The sequence below is a fragment of the Galleria mellonella genome, unplaced genomic scaffold, assembly GCF_026898425.1.
Source record: "Galleria mellonella isolate WM207_F2 unplaced genomic scaffold, CSIRO_AGI_GalMel_v1 utg109, whole genome shotgun sequence".
Taxonomy (NCBI): Eukaryota; Metazoa; Arthropoda; class Insecta; order Lepidoptera; family Pyralidae; genus Galleria; species Galleria mellonella.
Window position 1 is genome coordinate 1,765,998 of NW_026441972.1, and position 17,305 is coordinate 1,783,302.

At 36.0% G+C, this 17,305-nt stretch overlaps 1 protein-coding gene across 1 annotated transcript in view; it reads right to left on the reverse strand.

The window, feature by feature from the left end:
* The window catches only part of LOC113511252 (uncharacterized), a 202,857-nt gene that overhangs the window by 117,105 nt on the left and 68,447 nt on the right, over positions 1 to 17,305 (reverse strand). The window contains exon 7 of the mRNA XM_052892420.1: positions 2,322 to 2,459. Within this exon, the coding sequence (XP_052748380.1) occupies positions 2,322 to 2,459 (138 nt within the window). The remainder of the gene's footprint in view (positions 1 to 2,321; positions 2,460 to 17,305) is intronic.

A 17,305-nucleotide genomic window follows, 5' to 3' on the forward strand; every position in this document is an offset into this window, starting at 1 on the left:
AAAAAAATCGCAATATCTATGATTATAGCCAAGTGCTCCGCAAAAATCAGTGCTATAGTTATTCGACTAATACTTAATGTTGAGCGGAGGTAAACAAATAACAAACAATCGGTAGCATTTTTGTTAACACATTTTTTAAATCAGTAAATTTTGCTGTTTGAATACCATATTTGTTGAATAAATATTTATTACTATTAAGGACATAAATATATAATTAATATTTAGTCGTCCAAAATACAGGCTATGGCTTAGTTTCGGTTCCCTCTAGATTTCAACGTACAATATTTTGATTTATTTTTTGTGTAAAATTAAATATTTTGTAAACTTTTTGTAATTTGTAGAGATTAAATAAACTTATTATAAATATTACTTCCTTCTACAACACGTACTTAGTGATGCGTAAATATAAACAAATTGGATTTATTTAATTAGGTGTTATTTTACGGAAGTCCATATAACCGGTTAAATGACTATTACTGTTTTGTTTAGTTCCGTTGTTATTAATAGGCATGAAATCAATAATATTTGGTGCGCAGAACTGATCATCACTAGAAGAAGCTGTATGACCTTCACTATCATTTACTACCATATAAGTCTACATAACAGTTTTTTTTATGTAAGAAAATGGAACTGTAACACTGGCTGGGCACCAGTGTCAAATGATAATTGAGGACGCAGGCAGGTAAGTCAGCACATCGTGAAGAGTTTGACAAAATAATCACGATGATTTCCGGGGAGAACCACGTGGAGATAGACTTGCAGTGGGACTGTTAGAAGTCATTACTAACAAACCTTTTCCCTTCAGTATATTACCAGTTATAGATAGTGAACACATGAGATCTCCTCAATAGTTGAATATAAAAAAACAAATATATCAACCGAATTTATAACCAAAACCCGTGGAAAAGTGCTTCAAAGATGTCTTAAAAACAATTGGAAATCGATCACAGGGAAGATTATAATGGTGGTAAATTCTACATAAAAAATGGTGAACTCAAACATACAAATGGTAATAAAATTGCGAAATTAAATAAACAAAATCATGCAAGTAACAAGATTTATAAAATGTCAAATGGAACTTCGTATTTGGAATAGAGTGTAAATGGAATATTTTTTAACATGTTGCTCTTTCAATAAGTACATATGTAGTCGGCATCCACATCTAATATTATTGAAAATGCTCTAAACACGGATCTAGATTCGAGTAAATATTTACGAACATTAAGATCACATGCCACATTATTATATTTAATTCGTGGTGCCTTACTTATATCTTATTAACTTTCATAACTTGTATCGCGTAAACACGCTGAATCCTGTTATGATGCGGTGAGAGCGTGCTGGGCTCATAACCTTTTGAAGGGAATTGTAATTAAAACGAATAAAACGGACTGACGAACGCTGAGATATTTAAGGGACACATTAAATTTAAAATATTTGAATTTATAATGCGAAATTAAAAGTTTATGAGGTTTTGCTGCGAAACGAGCAATTTTGCTCTGCAAAAAACGAAAGTTTGTCACAAAATTAATATGGGATTAAATTTGACTGGAGCAAATCCGATCAATTGCAAAAAGTAATAATGAAAATTAGTACATACAATTAATAACGTCATTGTGTAACGAAGCTATAAAAAATGCAAAGAACTGAGAATCTGCTTTTTTTAGAAAATCGCTTTAAAATTATGGTAATATTATCAAAGTCTGAGTAAATTCGTTTCCTGTAATTTTTTACCACTCTATCCGTGATCCGTTTGCATTTGGCGCACCATAAACTATATATTAACCAATATTAAAAATGAGAAAGTGAGATTTTATATTAATAGCCATGATTGCGGCACATGGTATGCATATTGTAGAAAAACACACTTGTACAAATTGGTACTGATCAAATTTGGTGTTGAAGGAATTTTCAAATGTTCTTCAATTTATTGCACTCAGAAAACAAATGACTTGGCGCCTTAACTGCTTGACTGTAATGAAATTTAATATCCACGTAACTTTTGGAATGGCGCTACTTTTTATTCCGGTGAGACGGTTGAAGATGTGCCAGCACATTTTTTTTTTATACCACTGAGATAGCAAACAAGCATACGGCCCTCCTGATGTTAAGCGATTACCGTAGCCAATCAACGCCTGCAATAGCAGGGGCATTACGCACGCGTTGCCGACAATACTGTAGACTCTCGGAAAGAGTGAAGCTAAATCTCTCCTGAGACTTAAAGGTTCGATACTGCTTGGAATCCTGGGTTCATCAACAATTCTTACAGCTCGTCGTAGCACTGAGACGAAGAGTTCGAGATTGTATAACGATACACTTACCTGGTACGTGTTCCACTGCTGCAGCAGGTGGTGGAGGCAGGCGGCGCACGCGCGCACGGTGCCCTGCGCGTCCTTTGGCCGCGAACGCGGCGGCCGCGGGTGCTGCTCGCCGAAGATCGGGAAGTACGGTTGCTTGTTCTGCAAATTATCGGACGGTTAGTTAGAGCCCGCGAAAGGAATTCTTTGTTAATGGAATAATAATCTCGCCTTAAGCATCTCTCTTAAAATATCACCGAGAGCTAACTGCGGTTGTCAACCCGCCTGCCAAGCGTGGCAACTACTGGCAAAAACCAAAAGCCTACATTTAGCAGTAAAGAGACGGCTGATATGAATCCCGCCTGAGCAATCGATATACGCTATGCCGGACACTAGTGAAGGATGATAGGTGAGAATGATGTCTAGTCAGTTGGCCCAATGTGATGAATTTATTTTGAATGAAATAATTTGAATCTATTTTACTACAAATTTTCTTCTTGGCAAAATTTTAGTAAAATAGAGTCAAAATAAAACATTTTAAACAATTTAACCGAGTGTTTTGGCACTTGTAAAACAATTGTATATAAAGGTATAAGATACGCCATTGAGGGTAATAATAATGAATTGTTTATGGCGCATAAAAAAGATTTACAGATAGAATTAAATGAATGATGTGTACCTAATAGATAATATGAAGAGGTTAACAGGCAATCGTATCAATAGTATCAGAGGTAGACTTTGTACGAAAGTCGATTGCTTGGGTACCTCTGTCCCATTCATGTATCAACCGTGAAGTAGTTGTGTTTGCATGGCTGTGTTTCGGTTTGAAGGGTGGGATATGGCGTGAACTGCCATAAGAAACCGTCCCGAGGTGCTGACACTGACTTCCTGGCAATGCATTTGAGATCGCCATTCCAATGTTCTCGCAAATAAAGAAATCTAATCTAATCTAATCTAGAGCAGAAATCGTCCTACACTGCATATATCCGTACAGGATTGCCACTCAAGAACCGTTCTTCCCCATCAGTTGTCAGTTCTTCGAGCTATTTCTAATTTATATAGAAGTCAAAGACTTCATAATAAATTAGAAATACCGACACAGAGACTTAACATGTTTCAAAGAAACAGGTATTGCATGGCTATTAAAATATATAATAAATTGTCTAATAATGTTAAAAATTTGACCAACACACAGTTTAGGAGAAGATTGTTCGACTCCCTAATTGACGGTTGTTTCTATTCTGTGAAAGGCTTTTTGAATAGATGTAATTTGTGATACTTGACGCTGTAAAGGCATAACATTGACTTATTATTCGTGATTGTAATTTGAAGTATTTGGTTTTGTTGATGTTATTATGACTATTATTTTGGATGTTGTAAAAAAAAAAACATTTACACACCGAAATGGTAAATATTGCTGAACAACTGTAACTTAAGATCTGCGACTGGCAATCACCAATATTTTGTAAATAAATTACCGGTCACTTTAGTTCTTTTGCGGGTAGCCTCAATTTCCATAGTTCGCCGAACAACTTGAAGCTTTCGCATACGGCCAACCGTGTAAGACTATAGGTCAACAACGTTGGGTGCTTGACATTATCTAATGTCACCCGATTAGTACACGCTGACGCCACAATTAAATTGTTTCTGTGGAGACTCGCGTGTTTGCCAAAATTGATATTCTATCGCCAAATGTGATCCTATCTACACAAACAACTTTAAAAAAAAAATAACTTTAATCGTGACAAAATTAATATAAGACCAATTTGATAGTAAACATCACAGCAATTATTACAAACGGTTCAGAATAAATCGAAAAAATCACAACATAACAGTAACAGAGTCTATTGATGTGCGTACAAAGAACAATTACACGATGTCGTATCAAGAGGTTCACCTCTCTTCAAAGACTCGCTGAAAATCTTAGTGAGTGACGAGAGCTCCACCGACAAGAGAGCAGCTCTTAAATAGGATAAATAGATAGACATATATAAAAATAAAAAAAAAGTACATAATGTGTTTTAAATAAAAATTATTCTAGACCGCACAACGGCGAGGCGATGTCGTGTAGTCTCACTTAATAAGTAAGCAAGTTAGCTCATATAAATTAGTTGCGAGTACAAACACAGCCTTGTCGTATTTGCCTAGAAGACAAACTTACAAGCAGGCGGCTAGTAAACAGGCCAGGGATCAGCCGATAACGCCGATAACCTAGACACCCGTGACACACCAGAGTTATTTGATTAGCTTTTAATTGTTCTTGTTTGTAAAGAATATAGTGGATCATAATTGGTGCTAGTTATGCAGAAAACAGCCATCTACTATGGCATCACATGTCATTTGTCTTCTACAAAGATAATTAGATAGATACATTTATTTGCCAGAACATTGTTTTTACAGATCTTGATTTATTGTGAAGTACAAATGTTCGCCTTATAGTTTAAAGCATGCAAATTTATTAGTTCACAAATTTCGCCACAATTTGGCGTGAAAAATTTAAATTAACTTTAATTATGTGATAACCCCCTCCCGCCTTCATGGAGTGACGACTTGAAATGCATTGCAGGGAGTCAGTGGATGCTGGTTGGCTCAGGACCGTTCTTTGTGGCAGTCAATGGGGGACACTTGTGTCCAGCAGTGGACGGATAATGGCTGAGATGATAATGATGTGATGATCATCATCGTCATAATTTCAGCCTGTATCTATTCACTGCTAAATATAGGTTTTTTTTTTTTAATAGGGGATAATGGTATGGTAACCCCGACTGCGTTATCGGTATACACTTGCGGGGCACCAGTGATAGATGATACCTGAGATATGAAAAGGCAAGTTGATTAACCCATCGTGATAAATACACCTTTTTTTACAACACAGTGACTACCGCCGCCTATGATCACCCACAACACCAACGGCATTGCAGGTGTACTGGAACACAGCACGATAGTTTTCAATGGGAACTGCGGGGAGTTCGACTTGACCAGGGTATATTGCTAGTGTTGGGGCTATTTGACCCCATTACTAACAATCCCTTTCCCCCATTGGACATAAGTTTTACCAATGCCTTTCAACATGTGCGTTTTGCTTTTTCGCATCCACCCACTTCCTGTCGTCTACATAATACTATCGATTTGTTTCAAATATGTGATAGTGTGGGGAAAGAAAGAGTCCCATTGCTAGCAATATACCCTACCAGGTCGACCTCTACGCGGTTCCACCTGACAACTATCATGGTTAATTCCAGATGAAGTCATCATGATCAGCCAACTGACCTGTTTTCATTCTCTTAGATTACCCTTCACTAGTGCCTCGCCAGCGTATACCGTTAGCACAGGCGGGACTTTCATTCCATTTTCTCCCGTTAAAAAAAATGTGATAGTAAATTAAAACTTATCATTGCATAGACGCCAAGCGTAATGATCATCGGGGCCACTTATCCCCAATACTAACAATACCTCTGTAAGCTGTTATCATATTAGTAGTAGCGTTGATAGAAAAAGATAGAATCAAAAAAAGCGACTAAAGGAATAAAAACATAAAACGAGAAGTAAAAATTGTAAAAGACGGAAATTATCATAAAAAAATGTCATACTAAGTCTTGTTATATCCACGCTACTGCTCATGTGTATAGGCGACGGTTACCACTTTCCATCAGGTGGAACGTCAGCTAGTTTGCCATTCCAAATTAGAAAAAAAAAATGGCTTCTAAAACAGACAATAATAAACGATTCGCTATCAATAGACGAATAAATACTATTTAAAGACGCAACAAACCCATGTGTTTATTTAGATTTGTTTGTTATTTTCGAATAATAATATTGTTATCGCGGCTATATCTAACCGGGAAGTTATTTACTATTGAGAGGAATCGACAAGAAATTCTTAAACCAGTTCAACAACGTAATTAATGACTTACTTGTGGGTGTACACACATGTACACTGTGACACACGATTCAAACAAAATAAGAACTAACGACAAGCTTGTAACTTGTTTGGTTAATGATTAATAAAACTATGATAATAGTATGAAAGACGAGCAAACGAGATGATAGGGAGCACTTGTAAAACACTAGCGACCCGCCCCGGCTTTGCACGGGTAAAAAGACAGATGAATTTGCATTTTAAATTAGTACTTGGACACATTTATTAACTCTTTATTGCACCAGAAACATAAAAATATATACCGACATATAATTCAAGTGAAATACAATAGTATATAGTACAGATCAAAATATACATATAAATGTACAAAAGGCGGTCTTATCGCTAGGGCAATCTCTTGCAGACAACCTTTGGTTAAACGAGAACATACAGAAGTGTTTCTTTGTAATGGTGTGAAAATGGAATGGTCACGCCGCCTCTGCCATCTGTAGACGCTGGCGGGGCACCAGTGATAAATGATAGCTGAAGATGTAAGCAGATCAATTGGCCTGTTGTGAAATTCGATAACAATTAATCACGATATTTTTCAAGGGGAATCACGTGGAAATCGACCTGATATATTGCTAGCAATGGGACTGTTAGAACTCATCACTAACAAACCCTTTCCCCCCAAAAGAAGTGAATAGGTGGAGTAAAAGTGAATTAATGATTTTTACGTGCATAAAATTATAATAATAATATAATAAAAGATAATTCAATATTCAGTGTAATGCTGTCCACTCATTGCCGTGTGGTCCCCACATAGAATAGGCCACCCCTTGCTTTCCCGTGGGTGTCGTAAGAGGCGACTAAGGGAACTTAATGGTTGAGGGATGAGCAGCAGCATCGCTCTAAAAACATCACTTAAACCCTAACTGGCGTTATCATGAGCACTTGCATTAACAGAGAAATTGCTAAGGATCTTTTAAGAAGAAATCCTATTAATCTTATAAATACGAAAGTTTGTAAGAATGGATGGATAAATGAATATTTGTTACTCTTTAACGCAAAAACTACTGAACGGATTTGAGTGAAACTTGGTAGACAGGTAGGTTAGTTCCCGACTTAACAAATATGTATATACTCGTACCATATATTCTTACTTATGTACGTTTATATTCATATGTATGTATTATTATTGTATCGTTCAAATATATTTATATATATATATATATATAATGATTTATAATTTATATAAATATTTATTCTAACTTCTGTTTAGCACTACTACTGCCCTCTCACTACTTGCTATGCCACTGCGTTAGGTTGACTGGAAGAAATCTCTTTTAGAGATAAGTTCACCTTTGCTAACATTGTTATTACTGTAGTGTGTTTTAGAGCAAAAATATATAGCTTATATATAGATATAGCTTAGTAATAAAAATTGTGTAAAAGGATAACTAGAAACCCAGCGATGATAAACGACTCCAATATAGTATAGACAGGATCCCTGTACGTGCAACGGACTAGACTTACATAGGTGAAGATCATACACTTACAAGAGTTAGCACTGCACCTAGTGTTCAACTGGTAATATGTATGGTAGTAATATCCGGTCAGAAGCAGTACAAACCGGACGTTAATGAGAACTCCACATAAACACTTATCGTAGTAGTGTTTGCGTGTAAACATAGTTATCTCGTGGTAACCGCTTCCAACGAGTTGAGCGATATAAAAAGAAAGCAAGAATGTTTGATTACAATGTTCCCGGTGCGACATTGTCTCTGGTGGGATTTTAATGACATTCATCAACATCAGACTTTAACTGTTCACTGCATAAGCCTCCCCCCTGGGGGGTTTATACAGTGCAAAACAAACAGAAAAAAAAAAACAAAAGCATGTAACGTTTTCAGCTTAATTTAAGCCTAAATTAAACATATTTCTATCAGTTCTGCATAGTCGTAGAATACTGACGGATCTGACAAATATTACATATATAGATCCATCAGTATTCTACGACTATGACGAGTTGTCCAATACCCATACAGTACAGGTTCTGCTTAATTTGGAACTACTATAGATGGTGATACGTACAACATACTCAATGGTACTTACCAACTTGAAGAGGGAGACTTTGTACAAAAGTCGATTGCTTGGGTACATCTGTCCCATTCGTATTTCTACCGTCAAGCAGTTGTGTTTGCATGGCTGTGTTTCGGCTTGAAGGGTGGGATATGGCGTGAATTTACTGGGTACAGAGGAATAACACCTGAGTCCTCAGTAATAGTAACGCATGGGGGGTATTATGGGCAGATTAGTATACTCTGTTATGATCATGGTACTGCTCATGTCTATAGGCGACCATTTTCCATCAGGTGGACCGTCAGCTTTTTTGCCATTCTATGTTGTATAAACAAAAAAAACTGACTTTTACGGGAAGTGTATGGAGAAATACGGGTAAAAACGATTCCAATAAATAAGATATATAATTTTTTTTTTAATTTTCAACTGATTTGAATTGACTTGATTTGACAAAAAGAAGGTGATTCTCAATTCGACTGTACATACATACATATCTGTCACGCCTTTCTCCCATTAGGGTAGGCAGAAACAATGGAACGCCAAATGCTTCGATTCAAACAAACCTCTTTCGCTTCTTCCACACTCATCAATCTTTTCATACACGCCCGCCAGTTACGGGCACTTTTAATTTGGCCCTTCTTCAGCACGTCGCCTATTTGGTCGACATACGTCCGTCTAGGGCGGCCCCTACCGACATCAATTCGACTGTATTTTTGTATATTTGTTCCCTTATAACTCTCGTCACTTATCGTAACCGGATTATATGGAAAAATATTTTTTTTATTTGAAACGTTTGGTTTTTAAACTTAAATAACTAATTTTGTAAAAAACAATCACAAAATTATTTAATAATAATAAACAAACAATTATATGTATCATTACCACATAGTATAAAACAAAGTCACTTCCTGTCTGTCTGTCCCTATGTATGCTTAAATCTTTAAAACTACGCAACGGATTTTAATGCGATTTTTTTTTAATAGGTAGAGCGATTCAAGAGGAAGGTTTATATGTATAATACATGCATAATATTGTAGAGGAACACTGATAATTTAATAGGTTTCTAATGTGATGTCGTAATGTAATAGGAAGCCGGCGGCGCTAGTTAGTATCAGCATTGCACCCGTGCGAAGCCGGGGCGGGTCGCTAGTATAATCATATAATATAATCGAGCGCCGCAATTAACAGAGACGGCAAGTGACTGATTCGCGGAACATCACAGATGTGTTCACACTTAGGGAATCTCTGCTGTAGGCTAGATATAATTCGAGTCGTAAGCGCAGTACATTGTGGTCGCCGTTAAAATAGACATAATACGTCAACAATAGCAAACACTAGCGGTTATTATTTGTGCAATTGCTTTAAACGCACGACAGTGGTACGGTCAGCATAGAAAGCCGAATGAAATTATTGATAAAGGTTTTCAAAAACAAAGTATATTTTTGCAGGTATTCAGCTAAGTTTAATTGTTTATTTATTTAGATGCTTTTGTACATTCACTTATAATAAAATATTAGGTTATAGCAAAAATGCACACAGACGGATTTATCCCTTAAAGGGGTTTTTTTCCCGTCAACCTTGAGAACCCGAAAGAAAATTGTTACTATGTGTATATTTATTAATAATTCTAAGACTAATATTCCTACCCTTATCCCAATCATTTGTGGTCGGCGTAATGTGATTTTATCCATATTACAAAAAGATTTGGCTTATAGTTTTACGACCGGTCGCCTGCCTCACGTCAACCCTCTTTGGGAACGCATTTGTTGGTGGTTTCCGCCACCTACGGTATGGAGGGAAGGATTGAGGAAAAAAGGAAGGGAACATTGGACATGCGTAAAGGAAATTGGTAAATGAGAAGAATAAGGGACTTATGTGGGAAAGGAAGGGGGGGGACACTGCAGCGGGAATTTCAAGCGGGAAATGAAGTCTTTACCACTTTTTTTTAAACAAATATTGAATTTATCAAATTGAGTTTTAAAAATTACTTTCAATAACACAGCCGTATTGCATTCATACTAACTGTATCAATATACATACAAAACTGTTACTATTATTCTAATGTAACACGTGTAAGGCAAATAAAGCATATTCTTTGTCTCTTTGTCAACTTTAGTTATAAAAAAAAAATTACGAAGATTGGGATACAATTATAACAAATAATTAACAGTTTACAGTTTTAGTCTACAGTTTTCTTTCAGCATCTCAAAGGTTAACTGTAAGAGATCCCTTTATGGGATAAGTCCGCCATTGTATATTAGATTATTTAATGTATTCAATATGAATCATGTACAATAAAGATTTTACAATACAATACAATAGTATATTAATAAGAAATACAATCAAATGATTAGGAAAATTCTAAAATCCTTATTCATTGATTGTTGCGCTGACCGTACTTAGGTTACGACGTCACGGTACGCAGATAGTCGGATATCGAAATAATAATTTAAAATGTAATGCATGTGGTTTGCGTATTAATAGGTACTTTGAGTTATATTAGTGTGATTTTCATAGGGATCCCTAATGTATTTTTAAGTAACATAGGCTATATAGCCTATGTTACGTTACACGCTGACAATGCAACTTTCTTTCAGTAAAAGTATTTTTCAAATCGACCTAGTAGTTTTCGAGTTTATCCATTAAAAATAAAAAAAAAAAAATCAAATTATTCTTCTTTACATTATCAGTTTAGATTTAGATTAATAACATCAACATATGACGCATGTGATGCCGCCACACCACACATCGGGAAAATGAGGGTACAGATAATTGTAAATAATAATATTACATAAATAATAAAAATACTTGGCTCCTTATGACCTAGCATGAGGGTAACGACTGTCCGTATTGCCTATATGTCTCAATACTACTACTACTTAGTGAGGCAGTGCGCACAGCCAAGTCTACATAAATAAATCAAGAAAAAGATTTAAATGATTCAATTTCGTTCACAATACAAATTATCCTATAAAGTTTCAAATGAATTTCTATAAAATAGCAACGTGGACATCTCAGAATACAGACTGGTACCCTTGGTACCCCTGACAGATTGTCATTTATGAGGACTAAGTCATACCTTTGTATCCTCTAATTCGATAGCATATCTTACCCTTCAAATGAACTACATTTCAATTTAAATCAAAACAGGGAGCTTCAATTATAAATGGAAAAGTATATTTATGTTCATTTCTTATCTCATTAACTTCATAGTAAAGAATTGTAAAGAAATTTCTCATACATGTGATATTTTTGTATTAGCTTATATTATTCATATATATTCATGCCTTGCTTATATATTCATGCCTTATGACCATAGGGCCATATAACCATAGGGTCATACCCTATGGTTCAATCGATCGTAATGATATCTGGTGTTACATGTAACATTTGGTATGAAGCAGTTATACTACATTTTATACCAATAAATTTTTTATCCTGAAATTAAAGACGCGGGTACACAGCCACCCTTTCCTTTCCCATTGGGTGTTGTAAGAATCGACTAAAGAATGGTGAGAGATGGGCAGCAGAGCTCCTTTTAAAACGTCTCTAAAGCCTAATTAACCTAACAAAAAAATCTCGAACATGGTCACATGAATCGGTACTTTTATTAGAAATCATTGTAAAATTTGGCCCACCCTTAGTATTTCATCCTGGCCACACAAATTACATACAGCTATAAAAACGATTCCAACCACGATTACCCATTTATAGATCAGTATTTAGTTATATTAAAGAAACAAACTTGGCGTTACGTTTAACGGTCACATGAATGATTGTAGTGTGACGATAACCCGTGCAGTATCGCAAGGTCGCGGCGGCCCGCGATATTTTCCATTCGAGATAGCCCGCGGCCCGCGACCCCCGACCGCTCATGTCGCGCGATTATCAATTTATTAACTATTTGTTAGCGCACACTGTGCGTTGATTGAGTGACGTCACGGCTACACTCTAATAATAAATATTTTGTTATTTAAGATAGAGTAAACTACAGATAAACTACTGACCCGGCCGCTTGTTGCATGCTTCATTATGAATGTTATGGTTAACGGCGTACTGTACGCTGGGATATTCCGCGGGGGCCGCGCCTAATCGAACGGTTATTAATCGATTCATGATCGATTCATTTTGATGTCGCAGCGATATCTTTATTGTAAGGATTAATAGAAACTAAATTTCTAATAGACTTAAGTCAAAATTATTATACACTTATAAAAAAGCTTAAAATACTACTCAGCGGGCTATGGAGAGGCTATACTCGGAGTTCCTTTGCGTAATAGAATCCGAAACGAGAATATCTGTCTACATCAGATTACATTAAAGCTGTCGCTTTCAAAATAGTCCCCATTATATGTTATGCACTTGTGCCACCGATTCTTCCAATTTTCGAAACGCTTTTTTCATTTAACACAGAGGGACAAACGAGCATGCGGCCCACTTGATGGTAAGTGACTACCGCCGCCCATGATCACCTACAACACCAAAGGCATTTCAGCACGCTTCTCAAACTCTAATCTTTGGGATAGCTTGTAGTTCTTTCAGCAATATATTTTAATATTATTTGTGCTTGTAAAACAACGGTTTTTTAAAGTTCTCTTTATTTTTGGAAGTAGAAAAAAGTCACACGGAATCTGGGGAACATAGAGGTCGAGGCATAATTATAGTATTAGTTTTTGGCCAAATATTTACGATTAAGCAATGAAATTCATGGTGCACTATGCCAATAAAGTCGAAGAACACAGTGAGCATAGATTTTTCGTTCGGCCACAGTTATAGAGCTTTGTTCGGTCTTGACGAACCTGGCGGGTCTAGGACTATTGAGCCTTAGTTTCGACGTCATATCCGTAAACCCATGTTTCTAAACCTGTTATAACACGTTTAACAGTAATTGTGCATCATCGTTGACTTCATTTAATGATTTCTGATCAACTTTTATTAGTCGTCATTTTAGTTCAAAATTCAAACAAAATTTGCTTCCACGATTTACTCCCAAAACATTCGAATGTTTCATGGCATGAGCTAATCAAGATGCCAACATGATCAGCGATTTCCTTAATGGTTGGCCGTCGCGATAGTTTCCATATAAATCAGTGGGAGTGTTACTGTCCTTTACTACCAATCCCTTCGCCCTTGCCATTCCAAGTTGGCTAACAAATATAGAATATCAAACAACAAACATAACCCGGACATGAACTATGAAGTCAAAGGACTAACTGAGGCGCGTGCGACGAGTTAGAACCGACTTAAAAACGCAATTATTCGTATCGCGGGCGCAAATTAACGATATCAACTGTGGAGTACCGCGTTGGCACGTCTGTTGGTGGTGATCACACAGCACAGCACGAATTATATTAATAATTAAGGATTTCTAAGTATATTATTAGAAGAAATTCTTCATGATTAATATTTCTTGTCCGGTACTTCCAACGCGCTGATTTCAGATGTAGGAAAAGCTATGAAGTAGATTAATTCTGGATGACGTATAAAGATCAAACACACACCAACCATTTCCAAATGATGTATCAAGTACATACACAAGTTACACCTTCAGAAATACTACAACAACAGCTTTTACGTGAAGCTGCAACATGCAGACAGACAGACAAAACAAAACAAACTTTAAAAATAAAAATTAAACCGACTTGGTTTCCATGGGAAACTGCTTGGAGATTGAAATGATCCCATCACTCACGATTCCTTTCCTCCGGGTTATGATATTTTTTTTTTTTGACAAAAATAGAATAGTAACTCCGTCTATGCCAACAGTGTAAGCGGGCGGGGTACCAGTATGGCGGACTATGGTGTTATGCCTTCGTACCCTGTAATTCCATTGCCTTATCCCGCCCTTCAAACCAAAACACAGTCTAAGCATAACTGCTTTGCGGATAGAACACGAGTGGGACAAAGGTACACATGGACAAATATGTTTACCAGAGAGAGAGACTGTGACTTGTGTTTGCATGACTATGCTTCGGTTTGAAGGATGGAATATGGCCGTGAAATTACAGGGTACAGAGGCATTACACTTTTATCCTCATGGGCGAAACAGTGTACTCTGTTATGCCCATAATACTGACGACGGTTATTATTTTCAATCAGGTAGGCCGTCGGCTTGTTTGCCTTTCTAAATGTCATAAAAAGAAAATACAAACTAAAATTGTGGGCCAGAGTTTCGATTTTCGGTCGAAAGAACGCAATCCTTCTGCAAGTTCTAAAATTCTACCATAAAATTAAATTCCGAAGTTTTAGGCTCAACTTCGTGTATTCGTTTATACCGCAATCAGTCTAGTAAATGTAGCTTTACATTTTGTTCGTTATAAATTCTACCATAAAAGTCCGTCCGTCCGTCTACCATAAAAGTCATATGAACGATATTATAACATTTCTAATATATTGAAACGGTGTATGTAAATGTATTATGTAATTTGAACCCTTCTTTGCATGATTTTTTTTATTGGTGAAATAAATCAAGGTGATATAATTCGTGTTCAAAATTAAAGGAAAAATGGTTAAAAAAATAAATCTGACATCGATGTTTTTTTTTTACTGCAATGAACATCAAAAAGGTATCCAGACACGATCAACTTAAAGTGAACTAGGTTCTTTTATACAATGTTTGGGCATTCAATGTTATGATGGAAATTTCCAACATTATACAAGGAAGGGTTAACATCAAGTTCGGGTTTTGTTTGGCCCCGAAATTTCGGAAAACGTCTCTCAGGATACACACGTAACAAACATAAACAATGACCATGATTACGACACATCACTCTTCAGTGATGCGCTGTAACCTCTAAACCTTTGGATTGTCATTCCGTAACGCGATGGCGGTGATAATTTTTAATTGGCGTGCGACAATACGACAATTCCTAATTAATGAGTTATCGCACGAGTGGGAGTGGCGACGATGTGGCGGCGGACGATAAATGGACACGAGTCGAAAAAATCTGACCAAATCCGGCTGGAGTGACTTTTCAAGTAAAACTATACAAGGTGAAACGCGAAAAGTCGATTCGCTTATTACTGATTATAACCAAAAAGTTTTGGTTATTTATCAATTGATATTAATATATATAAATATAAAGTGTAAGCTACCTACATATGAAAGACGACTAAATTTTTCTGAATGAATGAATTAACTAACTTTATTTCCTCAAATACAGGTTTATTGTTAGAAGTATTTTATGTAAGACTCTGCATTCAACCGTGCGGCTTGCAAATATTTAATTAGAACTCGTTCCTAAAATTTAACATTAAAACAGTCTTCAAGTGAATAAAAACATTTCTCAATAAGCCAATTGTAACGTTTTTCATTTTTTTTTGTCTATCTGATCTCTTTATTCTGTCGGTAATCTATACTCACTCGACACTACTGTCCTTAGATCTAATGACAAGATTCCGTGAACGAGACTATATAAATTCATTACAAAATATAAATCTATCTATACTTATAATAAATCTGTAGAGAGGTCAATTCTGTACATGAAATATATTTACAAAATAATTATCAGCGGGTGAATAGTGATCGATACTGATGCCAAAGATGCAATCAGAAAAATTTTTGTCTGTCTGTCTGTATGTTCATTATAGAAACAAAAACTACTCGACGGATTTTAATGAAACTTGGTACAATTATTCTTCACACTCCTGGGCAGGTTATAGTATATTTTTCATCACGCTACGATTAATAGGAGCAGAGCAGTGAAGGGAAATGTTAGGAAAACGGGGGAAGTTACTCCATTTTTAAGCTTCCGTCGCGTGTGCAGCCTTAATAACCACTTTTTAAAATGTAAAAATGTCCACCCGTGCGAAGCCGGGACGGGCCGCTAGTTCATTATATATTTCAACTGCCATATAGTAACAATTCCTGTTGTACAACACCAATATATGTCGAGGCACTATAAGTAGTCTCTGTGCAACCTTTCTCCTTAATTAACACTTTTCATCTCTCTCAAAAATTGTATAGTGTTTTCGAACAAATTCACATATTTCAAATATGGTATTACTGTAGTAAATCTAGACGTAGTAATTCAAGACACGTTATATAAAATTATAAACGCAAAATGGTATACTATGGATCTGTTAAGTCATGTTCCGTTTAAAACAGGAGGTAAATAAGAGAATACTAAAATTAATTACCTGAAGAAGGTAAAAGCCCTTAAAATATTAAAAAAAAAAAAAAAATATTCCATGTACCTTATTGTAATAACAATGTAATATAGAATGATCCCCTCCCTATTCCGCATGTGCAGACTGTACAATGATTATAATGACTTGGACATTTTTGCATACAGTTTAAATTCGTATTTAAAATCGTAAAAGTGTCTGAATTTAATATATAATTGTTCTTATATTCTATTGTTATCGTATATAATATTAAAACTAAAGCTGTGTTTAGCAATTAACGGTGTACAATTTTAAAACAATTACTTAGCAATACAATTACGGAGCAGTACCATGGACATAACAGAGTATACTGTTTCGTCCATGATACCCCCCGCCCATGCGTTGCTATTCCTGAGGACTCAGGTATTATTCCTCTGTACCCTGTAAATTCACTGCCATATCCCACCCTTCAAACCGAAACATAGCTATGCAAACACAACTGCTTCACGGTAGAAACACGAATAACTACCGGTTTAACTTACGTATAATTAGATCGAGAAAGCTCGACTAGTTTCGGGATTAATTCGTGATCCTTAATCATGAGCGGTTGTACGCGACTCAGCAGACCAAGGCGCGTAGTCAGGCTCGCGCTCGGGCCACAGTTGCTGTTGATTAAGGATCACAAATTGATTCCGAAACCATAAATTAAACCGGTAGTTATTACATTAAAATATAATGTGTGCTTATGAAATTGTCAACAATAAAATTGCTTATTCCTATATTAATTTGCGATAACAAAGAAGACACACAGTTGAAATAGACTAAACCACGAAAGGGTTAAAAGCATTCGTAACTTGAGCTTAACTTAGTGTGGCAACGCCCCAAATTATTGTCAATTTTCCAAAACGATTGAAGAATTTTCAGTATACCTCTGATTGAGTATTTAAAAAACGCTATGTCT